Below are 18,341 nucleotides of genomic sequence, written 5' to 3'. Positions count from 1 at the left end.
CCCCACACAAGGACGGCAAGGGCAGGGATGGAGTGGGAGAGGCAGAGGGCACAAGTGAGCAAAGCCACTCATGTCTGAGGCCAGGGTGCCCAAGTTGTTAGGTGCACAGAATATAAGGGTCTCTAAGACACAGGGAGTGGAAAAGTTGGGTGTTCCAGGCACGGGCACCTGGATGTGGGGTTTTCTGGCATAGGATTCACAGAAAGTTGAGGTGCCCAGGCACAGGACGCACAGGACGCACAGGACATGGGGTATCCAAGGGACAAGGCACAAGGTAGGATGCTCAAAGTGAGAAGCACCCTGGGAGTAAGGAGTGCATGCGGCACCTGGGACATGGGTACCTACTACACATGTGGCTGGACACACAGCCAAAACAAACAAAATACTGATATGTGTCACAATATGGACAAACCACACAAACATTATGCTAAAAGAGCAGGACACAAAAGATCACATATTGTATGATTCCATTAATATGAAATTTCCAGAAAAGGCAAACTATAGAGACTAGATTAGTGGTTGCCTATCACAATGAGTACAAACAGAGAAAACTGCAAATGGGATAGAGGGATCTTATGGGGATGGTGGAAATATTCTAAAATGGATTTATGGAAATTGTTGTACAACTCAGGAAATTTACTAAAAATCATCTGCTTATATGCTGAAAAGTGTGTGGATTTTATGGTATGTAAATTATACCCTGAATAAAGTTATTTAATTTTAAAAAAAAAGTCTCTTTAAGACTGAATTATCAAGTTTTCTTTTCTTCTTCAAAATGGTGAATTTTCCCAGAAAACTAGAGTACTAACAACAACATCCCTCCTCCCATATAGATTATCAGCCCCTGTCATACCCCTGCTCCCCTAGTTCTGGGACCTCAGAGACAAAAGGATTTAAAGGGGGGCAAGGTGGGGGGAGGCTAAAACCCAAACAAGTCTTCATAATAATGGCAAGTTCCTCAGTCCAAATCTCCTGTTGAAAACAAATTAAAATGCTGTATAAAGTGTTTTTAAAACTATCTTAAAAAAAAAAAAAACTATCTTAAAAGAAGCAAAGCACTGACAAAACTATAAAGAACTACAGACCAAAACCTAACAGCAAGTAATAACCCTGGGAAATTAGAGCACTCAAACTGATTTTTGTCCTGAGGGCTTTTTGGTGATCCTATTAAAACAGGAGGCAGAAGTTTAAAGACTAAACTAGGGCCTCAGAGTTAGAGTAAAACAGAAGTAAAGCATGTCCCAACCTCCAGGAGATGACAGAAAAGGTGTCTTGGCACAAAGTAGAAGGGGAGCAGGAGGGAAAAAAAGTCCTTGAGAAATTGTGACTGGTCCTCCTGTGGATTTGCAGCCTGGTGGGCCAGGAAAATTCAAGCCCCCATGAAAAGAAAATCAATCAATTGTAATTAATACATCATGTTAGCAGAATAAAGGAGCCAAATAGGAATGATTATCTCAATAAGCACAGAAAAAAATACCTGACAGACTAAATACATACAAGAGGGAGCTTTCTCAACCTGAAAGACCATCTATCAAAATCCCAGTTAACATCATAGTTAAATGGTGAAAAACCGGGTGCTTTACCCCTAAGATCAGAACAAGACAAGGATGTCTGTTCACTCTACTAATTCTCAACAATGCACTGGAGGCTCTAGCTAGGGCAATTAGGCAAGAAAAAGAAATAAAAGACACCCAGATTAGAAAGGATGAAGCAAAACTATCTCTTTTGGCTGATGACATGATCATATACATAAAAAAATCCTAAGGAAATCACAATAAAATGACTAGAGCTAAAAAATGAGTTCGGGAAAGTTGTAACATACAAAATCAATATACAAAAATCAACTGTATTTCTATATATTAGCAGTGAGAAATCTAAGGAAATTAAGAAAACAATTTTACTTACAATAGCATCAAAAAAGGCTAAAATACTTAAAGGATAAAATACTTACAAATAAGATGAACAAAAGAAGCAAAAGCCTAGTATACTGAAAACTACAAAACATCATTGAAAGAGATGAAAGACAACCTAAATTAATGGAAAGGCGTCCCTTGTTCTTAGTTTGGAAAATTTAACATTGTTACAATGACAACACTGCCCCAACTAACCTACAGATTCAGCACAACCCCTTTCAAAACCTCAGCTGGCTTTTTTGCGGAAACTGGCAAAATGCTCCTAAAATTAATACAGAGATCCAAAAAATCCAGGAGCCAAAATGATCTTGAAAAAGGATAAAGTTGGAGGACTTGCACTTTTCAAAGCTACAATAATTAATTACTACAAAGACTGAGTAATTAAGACTTTGTGGTACTGGCATAAAGATAGACTTTCATATCAATAAAAAAAGAATTGAAGGCCCAGAAAAGAATCATCACATTTATGGTCAAATGATTTTCAAATAGGGTGCCAAGACCTTTCAGTGGGGGAAAGAATACCCTTTCCCACAATTGGTGCTGAGACAACTAGATTAGGCAATGGTTACTTAGAGATGACACCAAAAGAATAAGCAACCAAAGAAAAAAGTAGACAAACCAGACTTTATCAAAATTAAGAATGTTTGTGCTTAGAAATATATGATCAATAATGTAAAAGGTAAACCCACAAAATGGGAGAAAGTATGTGCAAATGAATAATGGATGTGTAAAGAATTCTTAAAGTAAAAAGACAGATAGCTCAATTAAAAATAAGCAAAGGAAGGGGGGAGGGTATAGCTCACCGGTAGAGTGTGTACTTGGCATGCATGTTCAATCCCCAGTACCTCCATTAAAATAAATAAATAAACCTAATTACCTCCACCCAAAAAATAAATAGACACCTTTGCAAAATACTCTGGAAGTTCCTCAAAACTTAATACATGTAATTACCAAATGACCCAGGAATTCTACTCCCAGGTATATACCCAATGGGAATAAAAACATAACCATACAGAACACTGCACGTGAATGTTCATAACAGCATTATTCATAAAGGTCAGGGAACAGGAACAATCCAAATGTCAATCAATTGATGAAAGAATAAATAAAATATGGCTTATTCATACACTGGAATATTATTTGGCATTAAGAGACAAAGCAAGAGTAGACAACAGCAAGAAGACAGCACAGAAAGTCCCCACATTATTTCTCTCAGAGATACCAAACTAATAATACATGCATCAATATATCTTTCTGAGTACACTAGAAACCAGTTAAGAAATTACAGTACCCCAGGGCAAGTGTAAAGCCAAGAATAGCCCTGAAATGGATTAAAAGAGCCAATTCACCTTATCTGATGTTACCACTCCCAAAGCAAGCACAGCTGAGCTCCTCCTCATGGCTGGGGGTCGGGGGTTATGCCCAACATTCCACCTTTTCATAGGGCTGCCCAAGGGGCAGGTTTTTGTCTAACCTGACTGGGAGCACTAACAGAGCCCACAGTGTGGACTCCTGGGCACTGAAAACATCGGAGAGAGTGGGCAGCATGCTGTGGAGCCAGAGGGCCTGCAACACAGACAGGCCAGTGTGGTTTGCTAAGATTGGGAAAAGGCACTCAACTCCTGGCTTCTCTCTACAAAGGGAGAGAGATGAGGGAGCATCTGGCAAATCAATTTTTAGAAAACTGCCCAAGGGACTAGTTATCTGTCTTGTCTGCTTCTGGGAGCTGATGGAGAGCCAGTGTGCTTCAGATAGCTAGAGGCCACAGAGAATTAAAACAAGAAAGCTCGATGCAGGAGCAACAGCTAACCTGCAGAGGTCCCCAGAATCTCTAGCAAAGCTGACTGGTAAGTCTTGCTCTGTATAAAGCCAGTCTATAAAGACTGAGAAAAGTGGTTGTTTATTCAAATGCATAAAACTCAGGGGGAAACAAAAATCACAAAGTAAGTGAAGAAATAAGGAAACATGGCCCAACACTTCAAAATAAATTTCCAAAATGTAACCGCAAAGTAACAGATTTATGAATCATCAAAGAATTCAAAATAATTGTCTTAAAGAAGCTCCGTAAATCTACAAGAGAACACAGATAACTAAAACAAATCATGTAAAAAGCAACCCAAACAATTGAGAATATCAACAAGAGAGAAACTATAAAAAGGAACCAAACAGAAATTCTGGAACTAAAGAATACAATAAATGAATTGAAAAAATTAACTAAAAAGGTTCAACAACGGATTTAAGCACAGGACAGAATCAGCAAACTCAAACACAAGTAAGTCATTTGAAATTATCAAGTCAGAGGAACAAAAAGAAAAAAGAATGAAGCAAAGAGTATGACTAAGAATAAATGATGACCCAAAACTTCCCAAATCTGAAAGAGGAAATGGGACACCCAAAATCAGAAGCTCAAGATCTCCAACCAGGATGAACTCAGAGGCCCACACTGACACATAAACTGTCAAAAGACAGAGAATCTTGAAAGCAGTGAGAAAAGCAACTAGTCAAGAACAAGGGAATTCACATCAGATTATCAATGAAAACCTTATAGGCCGGATGTGGTATGATATATTCAAAGTACTAAAATTAAAATTTCCAACCAACAATACTGTATCTGGTGAAACTGCCCTTCAAAAATGAAGTTGAAATACTTTCTAAAACAAAAGGATATTAGACAGCAACCCCAAGGCATATAAAAATAGCTGATACTGACCAACACAATGCTGTAATACTATCATGGTGGTGCAAAAAGCACTTTTAAGTCTGGTATTGAATTTAAAAGACAAAACCATAAGAAATAACTGTAACTACAAAACTATGTTACTCAATACACAATATATAAAGATGTAATTTGTGTCACCAACAACAAATTGGGAATGGGGAAATATAAAAATGTGGAGTTTTTATATACAATTGAAGTTACATTGTTATCAGCTTAAAATAGATTGCTATGTTTCATGTAAGCCCTATGACAACCACAAAGAAAATGCCTACAAAAGATAAAATGAGAAAGGAATCAAAGTATATCAATACCAAAAAAAAAAAAAAAAAAAGAGCGAGAAATACAAAGGAAGGCTGCAAGAGAGAGAGAGGGACAAATTAGCTGCAACACAGAAAATAATTAACAAAATGACAATAATAAGTGCTTCCCTGTCAATAATTACTTTAAATGTAAATGGGTTAAACTCCATCAAAAGACATGGGTGGCTAAATGGACTGAAAAAACAAGATGCAACTATATTCTGTCTATAAGATACATCACCTTAGATGTAAAGACACACACAGATGAAATTGAAAGGATTAAAAAGATATTATATACATATGAGAGCAGAGGTGGCTTATTAGACAAAACAGATGAGCCAAAACTATCACTAGAGACAAATAAGGACATTGTATAATGATAAAAGAATCAATTCAGCAGGAAAATAAACAATTATAAACATATCTTAGAAGGTAACAATCATAAACAATCAAAAATAAATATGTACAAAACATCAGAGCCCTCAAATATATGAAGCAAACACTTACAGAACGGACAGCAAAAATAGACAGTAAAACAATAGTAGAGTTTAATATTTAGCTTTCAATACTGAAGAGAACAACCAGACAGAAGATCAATATGAAAACAGAGAACTTGAGCATCATTACAAACCAACTTGACCTAACAGACAAATACAGAACACTCAACCTTACATTCTTAAGTACACAGGCAACATTTTCCAGGACAGATCACATAATAGAACACAAAATAAGTCTTAAATTTTAAAAGACTGAAATCATACCAAGTGTCTTTTCCAATCACAATGGAATAAAATTAGAAATGAATAGCAGCTGGAAAACAAAACACTCACAAAAGTGTGGAAATTAACACGCCTGAACAACCAATGGGGTCAGAGAAGAAACCCCTCCCACCCCCAAATTAGAACATACTCTGAGACAAATGGAAGCAATAACACAATACCCCAAAACTTATGGGATTTAGCAAAAGAAGCCCTAGGCGGGAAGTTTGTAGCAGGAAGTGCCTACATCAAGAAAAAGAAAGATCTCACACCAGCAACCTAAATTTACACTCAAAGAACAAGAAAAAGAACAAACTAAACTTGAACTTAACAAAAGGAAGTAATAAATATTAGACCAGAAATAAACAAAATAGAGAATTTAAAAAATATGTATCAACAAAACCAAGACGTTTTTACAAAAAGATGGTGGAGGAGGGGAGGGGTAGGAGAGAAACAAGTAACTAAAACCAGAAATTAGCGAAGACATTTCAACTGAAGCCACAGGAACAACAGAGAATTTTAAGAGGCTACTATGAACAATTACATGCCAACAAATTGGATATGCTAGAAGAATTGGATAAACTACCCAGATTCAATCATTAAAAACAGAAAACCCAAATGGGAGATTAAATCAGACATTAAAAACCTTCCAAAAGGGAAGGTATAGCTCAGTGAGAGCACATGGTTAGCATGCATGAGTTCCTGGATTCTATCCCCAGTAAATGAAACAAACAAACAAACAAACAAACAGGCAGACAGACAGTAAAAACAAATAGACCTCCCAAGAAAGAATAGCCCAGGATCAAATGGCTTCATCGTAGAAATCTACCAAGCATTTAAAAAACAATTAAAGCCAAACCATCTCAAATTCTTCAAAAAAAAAAACTGGAGAGGAGGGGACATTTCCAAATTCATTTTATGAGGTAACCATTACTCTGATACCAAAGCCAGACAAATATACTTAAAAAAAAAATACAGACTAATATCCCATATGAACACTAATGTGAATATCCTCAACAAAGCAGCAAACTGAAATCAACAGTAGCACATAAAAACGATTATACACTATGACCAAGTGGAACTCATCCCTCAGATGGAAGGATGGTTCAACAAACAAAAATCAATGTAACACAACACGTCTTGCTCCCTCACCTCCTGAGACAGTCTGCACTCTGTGGAGTGTGTATCTATTTCTACTTTAACCACCCACCCCCTATGCCTCATGGCCTTTCTCTTGCGTTCTGAGACGGCCTGTACTGTGTATGGAGTGCCCTCTCTAAATAAATCTATTTTTACTCAAAAAATTTTAAAAAACAAATAAAAGAATGAAGGAAGAAATCACATGATCATCTCAACTGATGCAGAAAACAGCTTGACAAAATTCAACACTTTTTCCTGATAAAAACACTCAAGCAAGGTAAAAGAAAATTATCTAAACATAATAAAGGTAATACATGAGAATTCCACAGCAATGGTGAAAAACTAAAAGCTTTTCCTCTAAGATCAGGATCAAGGCTAGGATGCACATTCTTGCCACTTTCAATTAACATAATACTAGAAGTCCAAGCCAGAGCAATTAGGCAAGAATTAGAAATAAAAGGCATCCAAACTGGAAAGGAAAAAGTAAAATGATCTCTGTTCATAGACGACATGATCTCCTACATAGAAAATCTTATAGATTCCACAAAAAAACCCTGTATGAATAATAAATGAATTCAGTAAAGCTGCAAAACAGAAAAATCAACATTGAAAAAAATCAGTTGTGTTTCTATACACTAATAAACAATTTAAAAAGGAAATTAAGAAAACAATCTCACTTACAACAGCATAAAAAAAGAATAAAATACTTAGGAACAAACTTAACCAAGGATGTGAAAGATTTGGGCACTGAAACTTAAAACATTGCTGAAAGAAATTAAAGACACAAATAAATGGAAAGATATACTGTGTTCATGGATTCAAAGACTTAATGTTTTAAAAATGTCCACACTACTCAAAAGTGATCTTCAGATTCACTGTTCTATTAAAATCCCAGCAGCATTTTTTGCAGAAATAGGCGAGAGGAAAAAAAAAAAACAAAAAACAACCCTCTAAAATTCACATGAAATCTCAAAGGACCCCGAACAGTCAACAGAAAGATACAAAGGTAGAGGTCTCACACATTCTGTTTTCAAACAGTACAAAGCTACAGTAATGAAAACAATGTATTACCATAAAGACAAACATAGCTCAATGAAGCAGAGCAGAGAGCCCAGAAATCAACCCTTACGTGTCTGGTCAAAGTACCTTTGACACGGGCGCTAAGACTATACAATGGGGACAAAATAGTCTCTTCAATAAATGGTGTTGTACAACAATGTGCATATAGTTAATATGGTAATGTATACTTAAACTTGTTCAGAGGGTAAATTCATGTGTTTTTTCTACAATAAAAATAAAGTACTGATATATGCTAAGTAAAAGAACCGAACACAAAAGTACCACATAAATCATGATTCCATTTGTATGTCACGTACAGGATAGGCAAATCTATAGATTGGGGAGAAATGAAGGGAGATTGATAAAGGGACCAAAGTTTCTCTCTGGGGTGATGCAAATATTCCAAAATTAATCATGCTTATGGTCTGTGAGTATACTAAAAACCACTGAAGTATAAACCTTTAAAAGGTGAATTCTCTAGTATGTGAATTATATTCCAACAAAGCTGTTAGAAAACAGAATCAACTACGGTAAACAACATTGAGAAAACCATGTTTAAGGAACATCAGTTTTATCATCAATAACAATATTGTGTAACATTAATATCTTTTAAGACTTCTGCCATTTTCCTTCTGCTGCTAAGTACCCTGGTACTTCAGATTTTTAAAAACTATTCTCAAACAACCTCATTCCAGAAGGGATGCAAGACATCTAAGGCCTTGAAATAAGTACTACGGAATACTTTCAATTTTTCAAAAGCACACGTCCCCTTTGTCTACTTAACAAGTAGATCTTCCTTAAGTTGTAGTCCAAGAGAACCTAATATTCAATAAAATCTATTTGCTTTCTGTAGACTAACAACTAGATTTAAACCTTAGGCTCAGAGCCTCTCAAATATCTACAATACCAGATTAAGTTCCCAGAAGTTCATAGATTTTAAAAGGTAGGAAATAGGGGGGGAGGGTATAGCTCAGTGGCAAAGTGTATGCCTACTAGCATGCGTGAGGTCCTGGGTTCAATTTCTGGTACCTCCATCAAGAAAAATAAATATATAAACCTAACTAACCCCCCAAAAAATAAAAATAAAAGGTAGGAAATGGTGAGCAGGAACAAAATGTTCTTGAGACTTACTAAAAGCAAAAGAAAAAAGAAAAAAAAACTTCTTGGTAAAAACAATTTCTGAAAATATATGGAAACCTGGTCTTCAAAATTCAGACCCTTCTACATAAAGCCCTTTCTTTACTTCAAGTGAGAATCCTTCCCTCCCAACTTATACTTAGGGCTTCCATGAAAACAGACCAACTTCAGAAGGGCATCACTATTATTATTTCCTCTAATCCCTTTCTTTCACAGTCAGGAGTCCTTACCTGGTTCAGGGAGCTCAGGCTGAGGAGTCAAACTGGGAATTCCTGGCTCCTTTCCCATCTCTTCAATGCTGGCACTGGATTTATCACAAACATTCAACCCAGCTGAATTTAAGCAGCCAGCATGATTTGGATCTGTCAGTGCACCCTCTAGTATGTTTGATGAAGGAGGAGGTCTCTGCTCTGGGAACTCATCTCCCTTCTTTACAGGGTCAGCAGGAAGCAAGACCCCAAAGGCACCCTCAGAGTTTTCTTTCTCCCTAAATCTGTTAGTGCGCTTACGAGGTTTAGTGCGCCTTTGGTTTATACGCTGCCACCGCTTTTTAGGCACCACTTGATTTACATTATTGGGTTCTTCATTCTCACTGTTCATTTCAGAGTCCAGCTCTGGGCCTTTTCTGTTTTCAAAAGAGGAGCCTTTTTCAGGAATTTTACCAGGATCAGACTGGTTTACTTTATTGTCAAAATTAACACTGGAAAATTGGGCACCATCCTCAGTTATTAAATGGCCCATTAATTTAAGGGGTTCTTCTTTACCAGGGTCTTCTGCCTCACCTCTGGAGGAGCCATTCTCTGAACCCTTACTCTCTCTGACTCCCTGCAATGCAGCCTCAAGAGCTACAGCTGGGAGACGGTGCAGTTTTCTTTTGCGCTCTGTCTTTAAGGCTTTACGGTTCACTGTGTTCTTTCCCATCTGGTTTGCAAAACCATCTCGTAATTTGGATGATGGCTTTGATCGCCCACAATTGCGCCTAGTGACACAGTTTGAACGATTTTTGCCAGAAGGAGGAAGGTCTCTTTTATCGGACATTAAGCTAGGGAGGGACGTAGATAGGTCCCCAGACAGTGTAGAGTCACCCGCAGTAGGGCTAGGACGGACTGGATCCTGAGCGCCATCTCCATTTTTTTCTGAATTGTGAGTGGAGCCTCCTGAAACCAAGACCTTAGAAGCCCCTACAGGACTACTGGTAGAACAGTCCCCAAGACCAGGACTCCGATAAGAGACCAAATTTTGAGCAGTCATTAACCGTTGCTCCTTGGTCTTACTATCATGCATGTCTTTCAGCATCATTAGCAATGTACTAAATTTGTAGTCTGGTTCAATGGGTATATGATTCTGAGCAGAGGCAGAAGAAAAAAGTAATGGTTTTGATGGCTTTGATGTTCCAGAGTCACTGACATCTTCACCTAAGGATCTATAAGAGAGCTCCTTCAACTCTGACAGAACGTGTTTCACCACTGCTGTTTCTATGTCACTCGAATCCCTGGTTTTCTCATGCATGTTGCTCAGTAGTTTTAGCCCATCCACTTTCGCACTTTTGGAAATGCTGGCCAAAGGAGAGCCTTTGGTATCAGAAGAGCAGCATTTCAAGTTGCAGTCCTCATTTGCAACAGGAGGGTCTACCACAACTGGATTTTCTTTATGTTTGCACTTGATGCTTCGGATCTTGGGCTGCTTGTTTTTTGAATGTAACAGAGTTTGATTTGTAGCCCCACCTTTCATTAGTGAGTTCTCACTGGAAATGCTTGACGGTGTGCTGAATTTTGGAGAAAGACCATCATTTCTAAAATCCAATGGGGACTTTCGGACAAGAGTTGACACTTTAAGATCGGGGAGATTAACCTGAGACGTCTCAGTTCCAGGCTCTGCTGTCTTGGTACAATCCATTAAATGGTCTGTATGTGAATTAGTAACAAGGGACTTCTGCTTGCCTTTTATCTTAGTGTTTGTAGCAGTATACCTAGAATACTTTACCTTTTCATTTTTCTGCACAGGTAACATGTTCTCTGTTCTATCAAAGGCATCTGTAATTTCAATGACACAGTTATGAGACTCTGAACTATGATCTACGGGATCCAGATCACTGCTCCCATCATCAGAAGTGGTACAGATACTAATGGAATCACTTCGCTTTTCTTCGTCACCTGCTCCAATGTAGCAGAGCTGCAATTCTGAACTACATACCAGACCTCGTTGGAGTTTCTTCTTCTCCCCAGAACGTTTAGAGATCAAGGCACCCTCAGATAAGCCCAGTAAAGAGTCACAATTTGAAGTCTCAAATTCTTTCTTTGCAGTGTTTTTTGTACAAGAAGAAAATAGGAAACTTGCTGGGGCAGTGCTGGACCCTGTGAGGCTGTTTGCTATCCTGGAAAGTTCATTAGAGGCTTGCTTATCAGACACATCTGCAGAAATAAAGTTCAGGCCAAGGTTCTCTGGAATCTTTCCCCTCCGTTCTTCTTTATGTGTTTCAAATTGCATGTGACCCTTTTTCACACTAGTCCTTTTTGGATTATCAGAGCTCTTTCTGGCTCGAGACTTAGCACAAGGTTTTTCCTTCTCATCTGCAGAATGTTCAGAGTCAAAAGCCAGAGATTTCAAGCAGCCATTAAGCAACAGGTCATGTTCTGATTCAGGATCGTTTGTACAGTCCTCAAATGGCATATCCTCCTCACTGTCCAGCTTGATCGAACTGGTGACACATTTTCGGTTCTTCGACCCTTTGGGAACATCATACTGCTCAGCAAGACCAACACTGGCTTCCCACTTACTCAAAATTTTCTGAGGAACCTTAAATTAGAAAGAGGAAAAGATGATCACTTACCTAAGAAATGGAAGGGGAAACAGGGAGATAAGTGAACACCTCTCAAATCAAAAGCTTTTCTAAGCCTCGTACTTCTTCAAGGAACTTTTACGGGACCAGAAGGTGGTTAACACTCACAGCTCACTCAGAGCTTAACGAATGGGGATTCTCAGCACTACTTCTACCACTGAGATCTATCACTGGAGAAAGACTGATCTTACAAGCCCCTCATTCTCCCTGCCATTAAAAGCACAAAAGAGTAGACCATAAATCAGACTACATTACATTACTAAATCAAGGAATAACCAGACCATTCCTACTTACCTTCCCAAACCTTAGAATAAAGGTTTATTTTCTTCCTGGTTTACAAAGGCCAAGCACTTGCTCAGTGGCATAAAAGAGAAAAAGCAAAAGGCTAAAGAAGATGAATGTGGGAAAACTAGGACTGGAGAAATGAACAGGTCAGACCTGCCCTAGAAGAACTGAAATTTGAAACTCTAGTTATCACCAGGGCCTTGGCTAGTCAAGATTCTTCTATACACATTATGTACAATCTGGATTATAACTAAGCAGTCTCCTGGGCTTAATCATGTGGTCCAGAGACACCAATACACCCTTGATATGTAACAAACTACACATGCTCTTTTCTTGACTTCCTCACAGCGTGAGAATATGGAGGCTCTGTGAAATAAACCTAATTTTTCAGACTCTTACTCTCTCCCTGGCTTCATGTAATAGATAATAGCCAAGGTTCTAACTATCAATTTGTATTCACAAACACTTAAATACTTATGAAAAAGATGTTCTGCTGAGCATGTAAAAATCAGGTCACTAGATGGGTAGCCTTCTCTTATAAAGCAATAAACCGATCATCTGGTTTATTTTACATAAAAACACACATCCATTAATTCTCTGACTACAACCATAGTAATCAATTTTCCAACCTGAAAGCCCTAGTGCACTCCTCTGAAAAGGGGGTTAACCTACACAGCTAAAGGCTGGACACAAAAACTGACACCTCCCCACCATCAACTGCCCAAAGGATTAGAAAGGATGCAGTTGGCCTCCGGTATCCTCACAACAGCACATACTAGCTGTCTCAGAGCATCAGCCTTATAACATATTAAATATTTATTTCTAATATTCACAATAGTTCTACAAGGTACGTATTATCAACGTTAGTTTCAGAGATGAAGAAACTCAAGTTAAAAACAGCAGGGACTGCATTCTGACTCTAAACTATCCCGGTTATAATTTTTATGAAACAGTTAAAAAGTATTTGTACATAGAAGTATGAAATACCAACATAAGAGGAATTATTTTACCTTCTAGAACTGACTATAGAGGAATAACAAAAGAAATAAGCCAAAATTATACTCAGCTGTATACTGTAACACAACATCAAGCAAATGAAACAAAAATACAGTGTTTTTTATTAAAACATAACCAGGTTTGAAACTGCAACCTTAAGCATTAACCACATACAACAAAGTCAAAACAACAAACATAACAAAAATGTTTAAAGCCTTATCTTTCTCATTTTTAAGAGAAATAATTAACCCAGAGTGAGGAGTAGAGTATTTCATCTGATGGCTATTTTCTTCTCACATCAGATACAACCGAAGACGACTGGTCACGCTGCTTTACATCTAAGTGACGAGGCAAGAGGTAGCTGAAATCATTTCTCAGAAACTTGAGCATAAATATTTGGAAGGCTAGCCTTGCAAAAAACCTTGCTTCCTACCAATTTTCTCACCAACATCCAACTACTAAAGAAAATAACTTACATTTCAAAAATGTAATACTTCTTCCTTTGATTGATCCTGTACACCCTCCATTCCCTCTTCCCTACCCTTCCCCAAGGAGATAATTTGAGAGGCTTTCTTTAAAAAAAAAAAAATAATAATACTAATACCTTATGCCTATATCCTTTTTCTTTCTGCTTCCCTCTTCTTCTAAGGACAGGTAGCTCTTCAAATTGATGTCTGCCTTCGAACATGACGATTGCTTTTCCTGCCACCCAGGCTCTCTCAGAAGGGTCTCCAAAGGCCTCCACGTAGTACTGTCGATAGGGCCTCCGGTTAGAAACTAGAGAAAAATAAAAACCACGGTGTCATTACTTTAAAAAGATGACTACTCATCATCAAGAGAACAGCCATATCACTGTTGCCACAGAAGTCTCTTTTAACCTCAAAAAACAAATAAAATAAAAATCAACAACCTATAAAATCTACAGAACAAGAAAATGTGATTGATGTAGGCCAGCCAGAAGGTGAAGTTTCAATTTCAATTCATGTGGCAAGAAAATGGTTAAGAGTTTAATGAAAGAATTCAACGGTTTGGTCTGGCAATACGCTATATATTCCAAACCACTTAGAGGTTGATTAGCTAATCATAGAACAAATTAATATAACAGCCAACTAAGCTCCTTTTACCATCTGTCTATAAAGTTTTATACTCTAATTATCAGACGTTACAAAGGGTATATCATAAGCTACAGCACCACAAATGTAGTAATCAATAAGAACTAACCACCAAACAAACCCTTAAAAACACTCTGCTAAAATATGAAAAGGAAGAAATGTCTCAACACTATGCCAAGTATGATGCACTCACATTATGGCACTGAGAATCTGGGCAAGCTACTACGCTAGGTGCTTGCTGTGTATTCTTCGCAAGAACCAACTCTAAGAAGTAAGTAGCATAATCCCCACTTTACAGACAAAGTAGTATGTCCAATGACTTCAGAGAGGGCAAATTCAGAGTGAAACACTGGTTTTGCAGAGAAAGTGGAACTTGATATTTCAAAATACAGAAGCTAAGAAAAGAAAAAAGAAATCTCAACAGCAGAAACAAAAAGAAATCCAGTATTTTACAGTTTCTTGGTTGTCCAAGGTTCTGTGCAAATAATTACCAAAAATAATACAAATCTCATCTGGAAAATATTAAAATCAACTTTACTAAGTATATGTATCTTCCATACACTTACCACTTTAGCATTTTTCATACCAGTAAAAAATGTCACAAAAGAAATGTAGTCGGATTAACACACATTGCAAACCAACTATACTTCAATTAAAAAAAAAACAAACAGAAAAGAAAAGAAATGTAGTCAGGGCCACACAGAGTATGATTTGCCTCTTTTCAGAAAAGGAAATCATCTCATGTAAAGATTCATTTTTACTCACTGAATTCCCTTACAATAACCATATCCTGTTTCAAAACAAACAAGAATCCAAACATCTCTGAAAAATTAGGAAAAGCTTATTTCCTTCAAAATGAAAAAAAAAGAAAAAAAAAAAGAAAGGAAAAAGGAAAAGGAAAGAACAAAAAGAAAGGAGAAATTTATAAACTGAACTTTAGGACAAGTATAGAGGCTGTGAATACTTTCAGAACTCCTGACCCTGCAGTTATTTTAAGAGTAGCCAAAATTTCAAGTAAATTTCTATGGCAACTTATTTATAAATGCTAATTTCAAAACTATACAACCAAAGAACGAAAAGTACCTATGAGCTATCATAAAACTTTAGATTAAATGGCTTTTTCTATAAAAATATAGCTTAATAATAAAATTACAACCTGGTTAAATTTTTTGTGTTGTTGCACATTTTTAAAAAAAGTTCTGTGAAAAAACTGAACTCCTTACTCTCTACCTACTAAATAGTTCAATAAATCACCTAAAAAGGGGGGATTAAAATTGTCAAGATACATTTGCACCTATATAGAGATTCTTAAAATAAATTTGAAAAGTAAATCATTCTCTTAATTCAACTAACACAGACTGAACATTCATGATGTACCAGGACTACACAGAGGACAGAAAAGAACTCACTGCCTGATGGGTAAGAAATATACAGTATAAATAGATTATGGTAAAACAGCATGATAATTGCAATAACACAAAAATATGCTTTTTAAAAAGTGAAAATCATTAATTGGAAGACAAATAGGATACCTGAGCAAAATTTTAAATGTTAACAGATTGTTGAGAGAATTCCAATATGAGGGCCTAGGACCCTTAAATGAATGAATAAAACAAATGAAAGAACTGGGAACTAGAAATTCAAAACACTAAGCAGGTAGCAGTGGCCAGACCAGAAAGACCTCAGAGGCCATGTTAAGAACTTGACCATTATCCAGTTGGCACTGAACCTCATTTAAACTCTGGAACCACAGGATCAGTTCTGCATCTTAGAAAGATAATCTCCTTGACCTCTGAATGACATATTTAAGAGGAAACAGAGAGGAGACCAGAGATTACCAAATAGTGTATATGCAAGATGACTAGAACCTAAACTAAGGCGGTAGCAATGGAATTAAAAGAACAAAATTTGAAAGATTTTTTAAGACAAATCAAAAAGACTATATATATATATACACACACATATACATATATACATATATATACATGTATACATATATATATGTATATATATAAAAAATAAAAGATAGAAAAGACACCTGAACACCAACCACAGCAGCATTATTCACAACAGCCAAAAGATGGAAACAACCCAAATGTCCACTGAGGATGAACAGATGAATCAAATGTGGTGTACATATCAGTGGAATATTATGGGGCCTTAAGAATGAATGATACACGTAATACAACATGAATGAACTTTAAAGACATTATGCTAAGTGAAATAAGCCAGACACAAATGGACAAAGACTCTATGATTCCACTTATATAAAGTACCTAGAATAGTCAAATTCATAGAGATAGCAGAATAGTGTTTACCAGAAACTGAGGTTACTGTTAAATAGGTAGAGTTTCAGTTTTCGGAATATGAAAAACTTCTGGAAATGGGTAGAGGTAATAACTGCACAAAAATGTGTATGTACTTAATGTCACTAAACTATACACTTAAAAATGGATAAAATGATAATTTTATGTTATGTATACTTTAACCAAAAATTTTTTAAAAATCAAGTAAAAACTGGTGGTGAGGATGTGGACAAAGCAGCACCCTCACCCACTGCTAGTGGGGATGTAAAACGGCACAGCAGCTTTTCAAAACAGTCTGGGAGACCCAGCTATTCCACTCCTGAGTATTTATCCAAAGAACACGAGAGCACTAACTCAAAAAGATATATGCAACCCTACGTTCACTGAGGCATTATTTCCAATAGGTAAGATACGGAAACAACTTAAGTGTCCATCAGTGGGTGAATGGGTAAAGAAGATGTGGTGGACTACTACTCAGCCACAGAACAATGAAACCCTAGCATCCGGGACTATGTGGATGGACCTTGAGGGTATGATGCCAAGTAAAGTAAATCAGACACAGAAAGATAAATACCATATGATTTCACTCGTGTGTAGAATCTAAAAAAAACAAAAACAAAAAACAAATGAACAAGTAAAATAAAGCAAAAACTAATAGATACAGAGATCAGATAAGTGGTTACTAGAGGGGAAGAGGGCTGGGGGGTAGAGAAAATGGGTGAAGGGTTTCAACTATATGGTGATAGATGGTAACTAGACTTGCGGTGCTGTGCCCCTGAAATTTATACAATAAAATTTAAATTAAAAAAAAAAAGGCAGGCAGTACCTCAAAAAGTTAAACAGAGTTACCATTTGAGTCAGCAATTCCACTCCTGGGTATAAACCCAAAAGACAGGAAAATATGTCTACATAAAAACTTAACACGTGAATATTCACAGCAGCACTATTCATAATAGCCAAATGGTAGAAACAGTCCATATGTCCACTGACTGATAAACTTATAAATAAAATGCAATCTATTCATACAATGGAATATTATCCACTATAAAAAGGAATGCAGTACTGATACATGGGCAGACCCTCAAAACATTATGTTAAGTGAAAGAAGCAGTCACAAGGGATATACGATTCCATGTATATTAAGTACTCAGAACAGGCAAACTATAGAGACAGAAAGTAGACTACTGGTTGCTCAGGGCAAAGGGGTACGTACAAGGGGTAAAATGATCAGGGGAGAGAAGCTAAGGGACATAGGATTTCTTTTTGAGGTGGTGAAATCGTCTAAAATTAACTGGTTACACAACTCTGTGAATATATCAAAAATCACTGAATTGTATACTTTAAAGGGGTGAGTTGTATGTTACATGAATTGTATCTCAATAAGGCTGTTTGAAAAAGAAAAAACGACTTAATGGTTGGTATAGGACACAAGAAGAAAAAGTGACTCCTACGTATTCGGTTTAAGTAACTAAGAGGCAGTGATCTACTCACTTTGGCAGGAAATGAAAGAGATGGTACTGGTTTGAGGAGGAAAATAATTAGTTCAGTTTTAAACAAGTTGAGTTTAACTAACTAAAAGACCTCCTGGTGAAAGCGTCACGTACACAGTTAGGCACGCAGAGCTGAAGCCCGGGGGAACAACAGCACTATAGGTATGAATTCAGTTTACTGGCGACAGCTAAAACTCAGCGTTAGTAAGGATGGAAAAGGGAGAAAGATTAAAAAAAAAAAAAGAATTACCAACATTTAATGGCAAGGTAGAAGAGGATCCAGCAAAG

The 18,341-nt window shown here is 36.9% G+C and overlaps 1 protein-coding gene across 7 annotated transcripts in view; it reads right to left on the bottom strand.

Moving 5' to 3' along the window:
• The window catches only part of NSD1 (nuclear receptor binding SET domain protein 1), a 121,852-nt gene that overhangs the window by 50,935 nt on the left and 52,576 nt on the right, over nt 1-18,341 (bottom strand). For all 7 annotated transcript variants that reach the window (XR_004131995.2, XR_010378123.1, XM_064480126.1 and 4 more), the window contains 2 exons: nt 13,750-13,922; nt 9,256-11,821 (listed from right to left, as the gene is read on the bottom strand). Coding sequence is in view for 5 of the 7 variants with exons in the window: in XM_064480126.1 (XP_064336196.1) it covers nt 9,256-11,821; nt 13,750-13,922 (2,739 nt within the window). In the remaining 2 variants the exon portion in view is untranslated. The remainder of the gene's footprint in view (nt 1-9,255; nt 11,822-13,749; nt 13,923-18,341) is intronic.

The sequence above is a fragment of the Camelus dromedarius genome, chromosome 27, assembly GCF_036321535.1.
Source record: "Camelus dromedarius isolate mCamDro1 chromosome 27, mCamDro1.pat, whole genome shotgun sequence".
NCBI lineage: Eukaryota > Metazoa > Chordata > Mammalia > Artiodactyla > Camelidae > Camelus > Camelus dromedarius.
The sequence above is the reverse complement of the archived record's forward strand: the minus strand, read 5'-3'. Positions and strand labels throughout refer to the sequence as shown.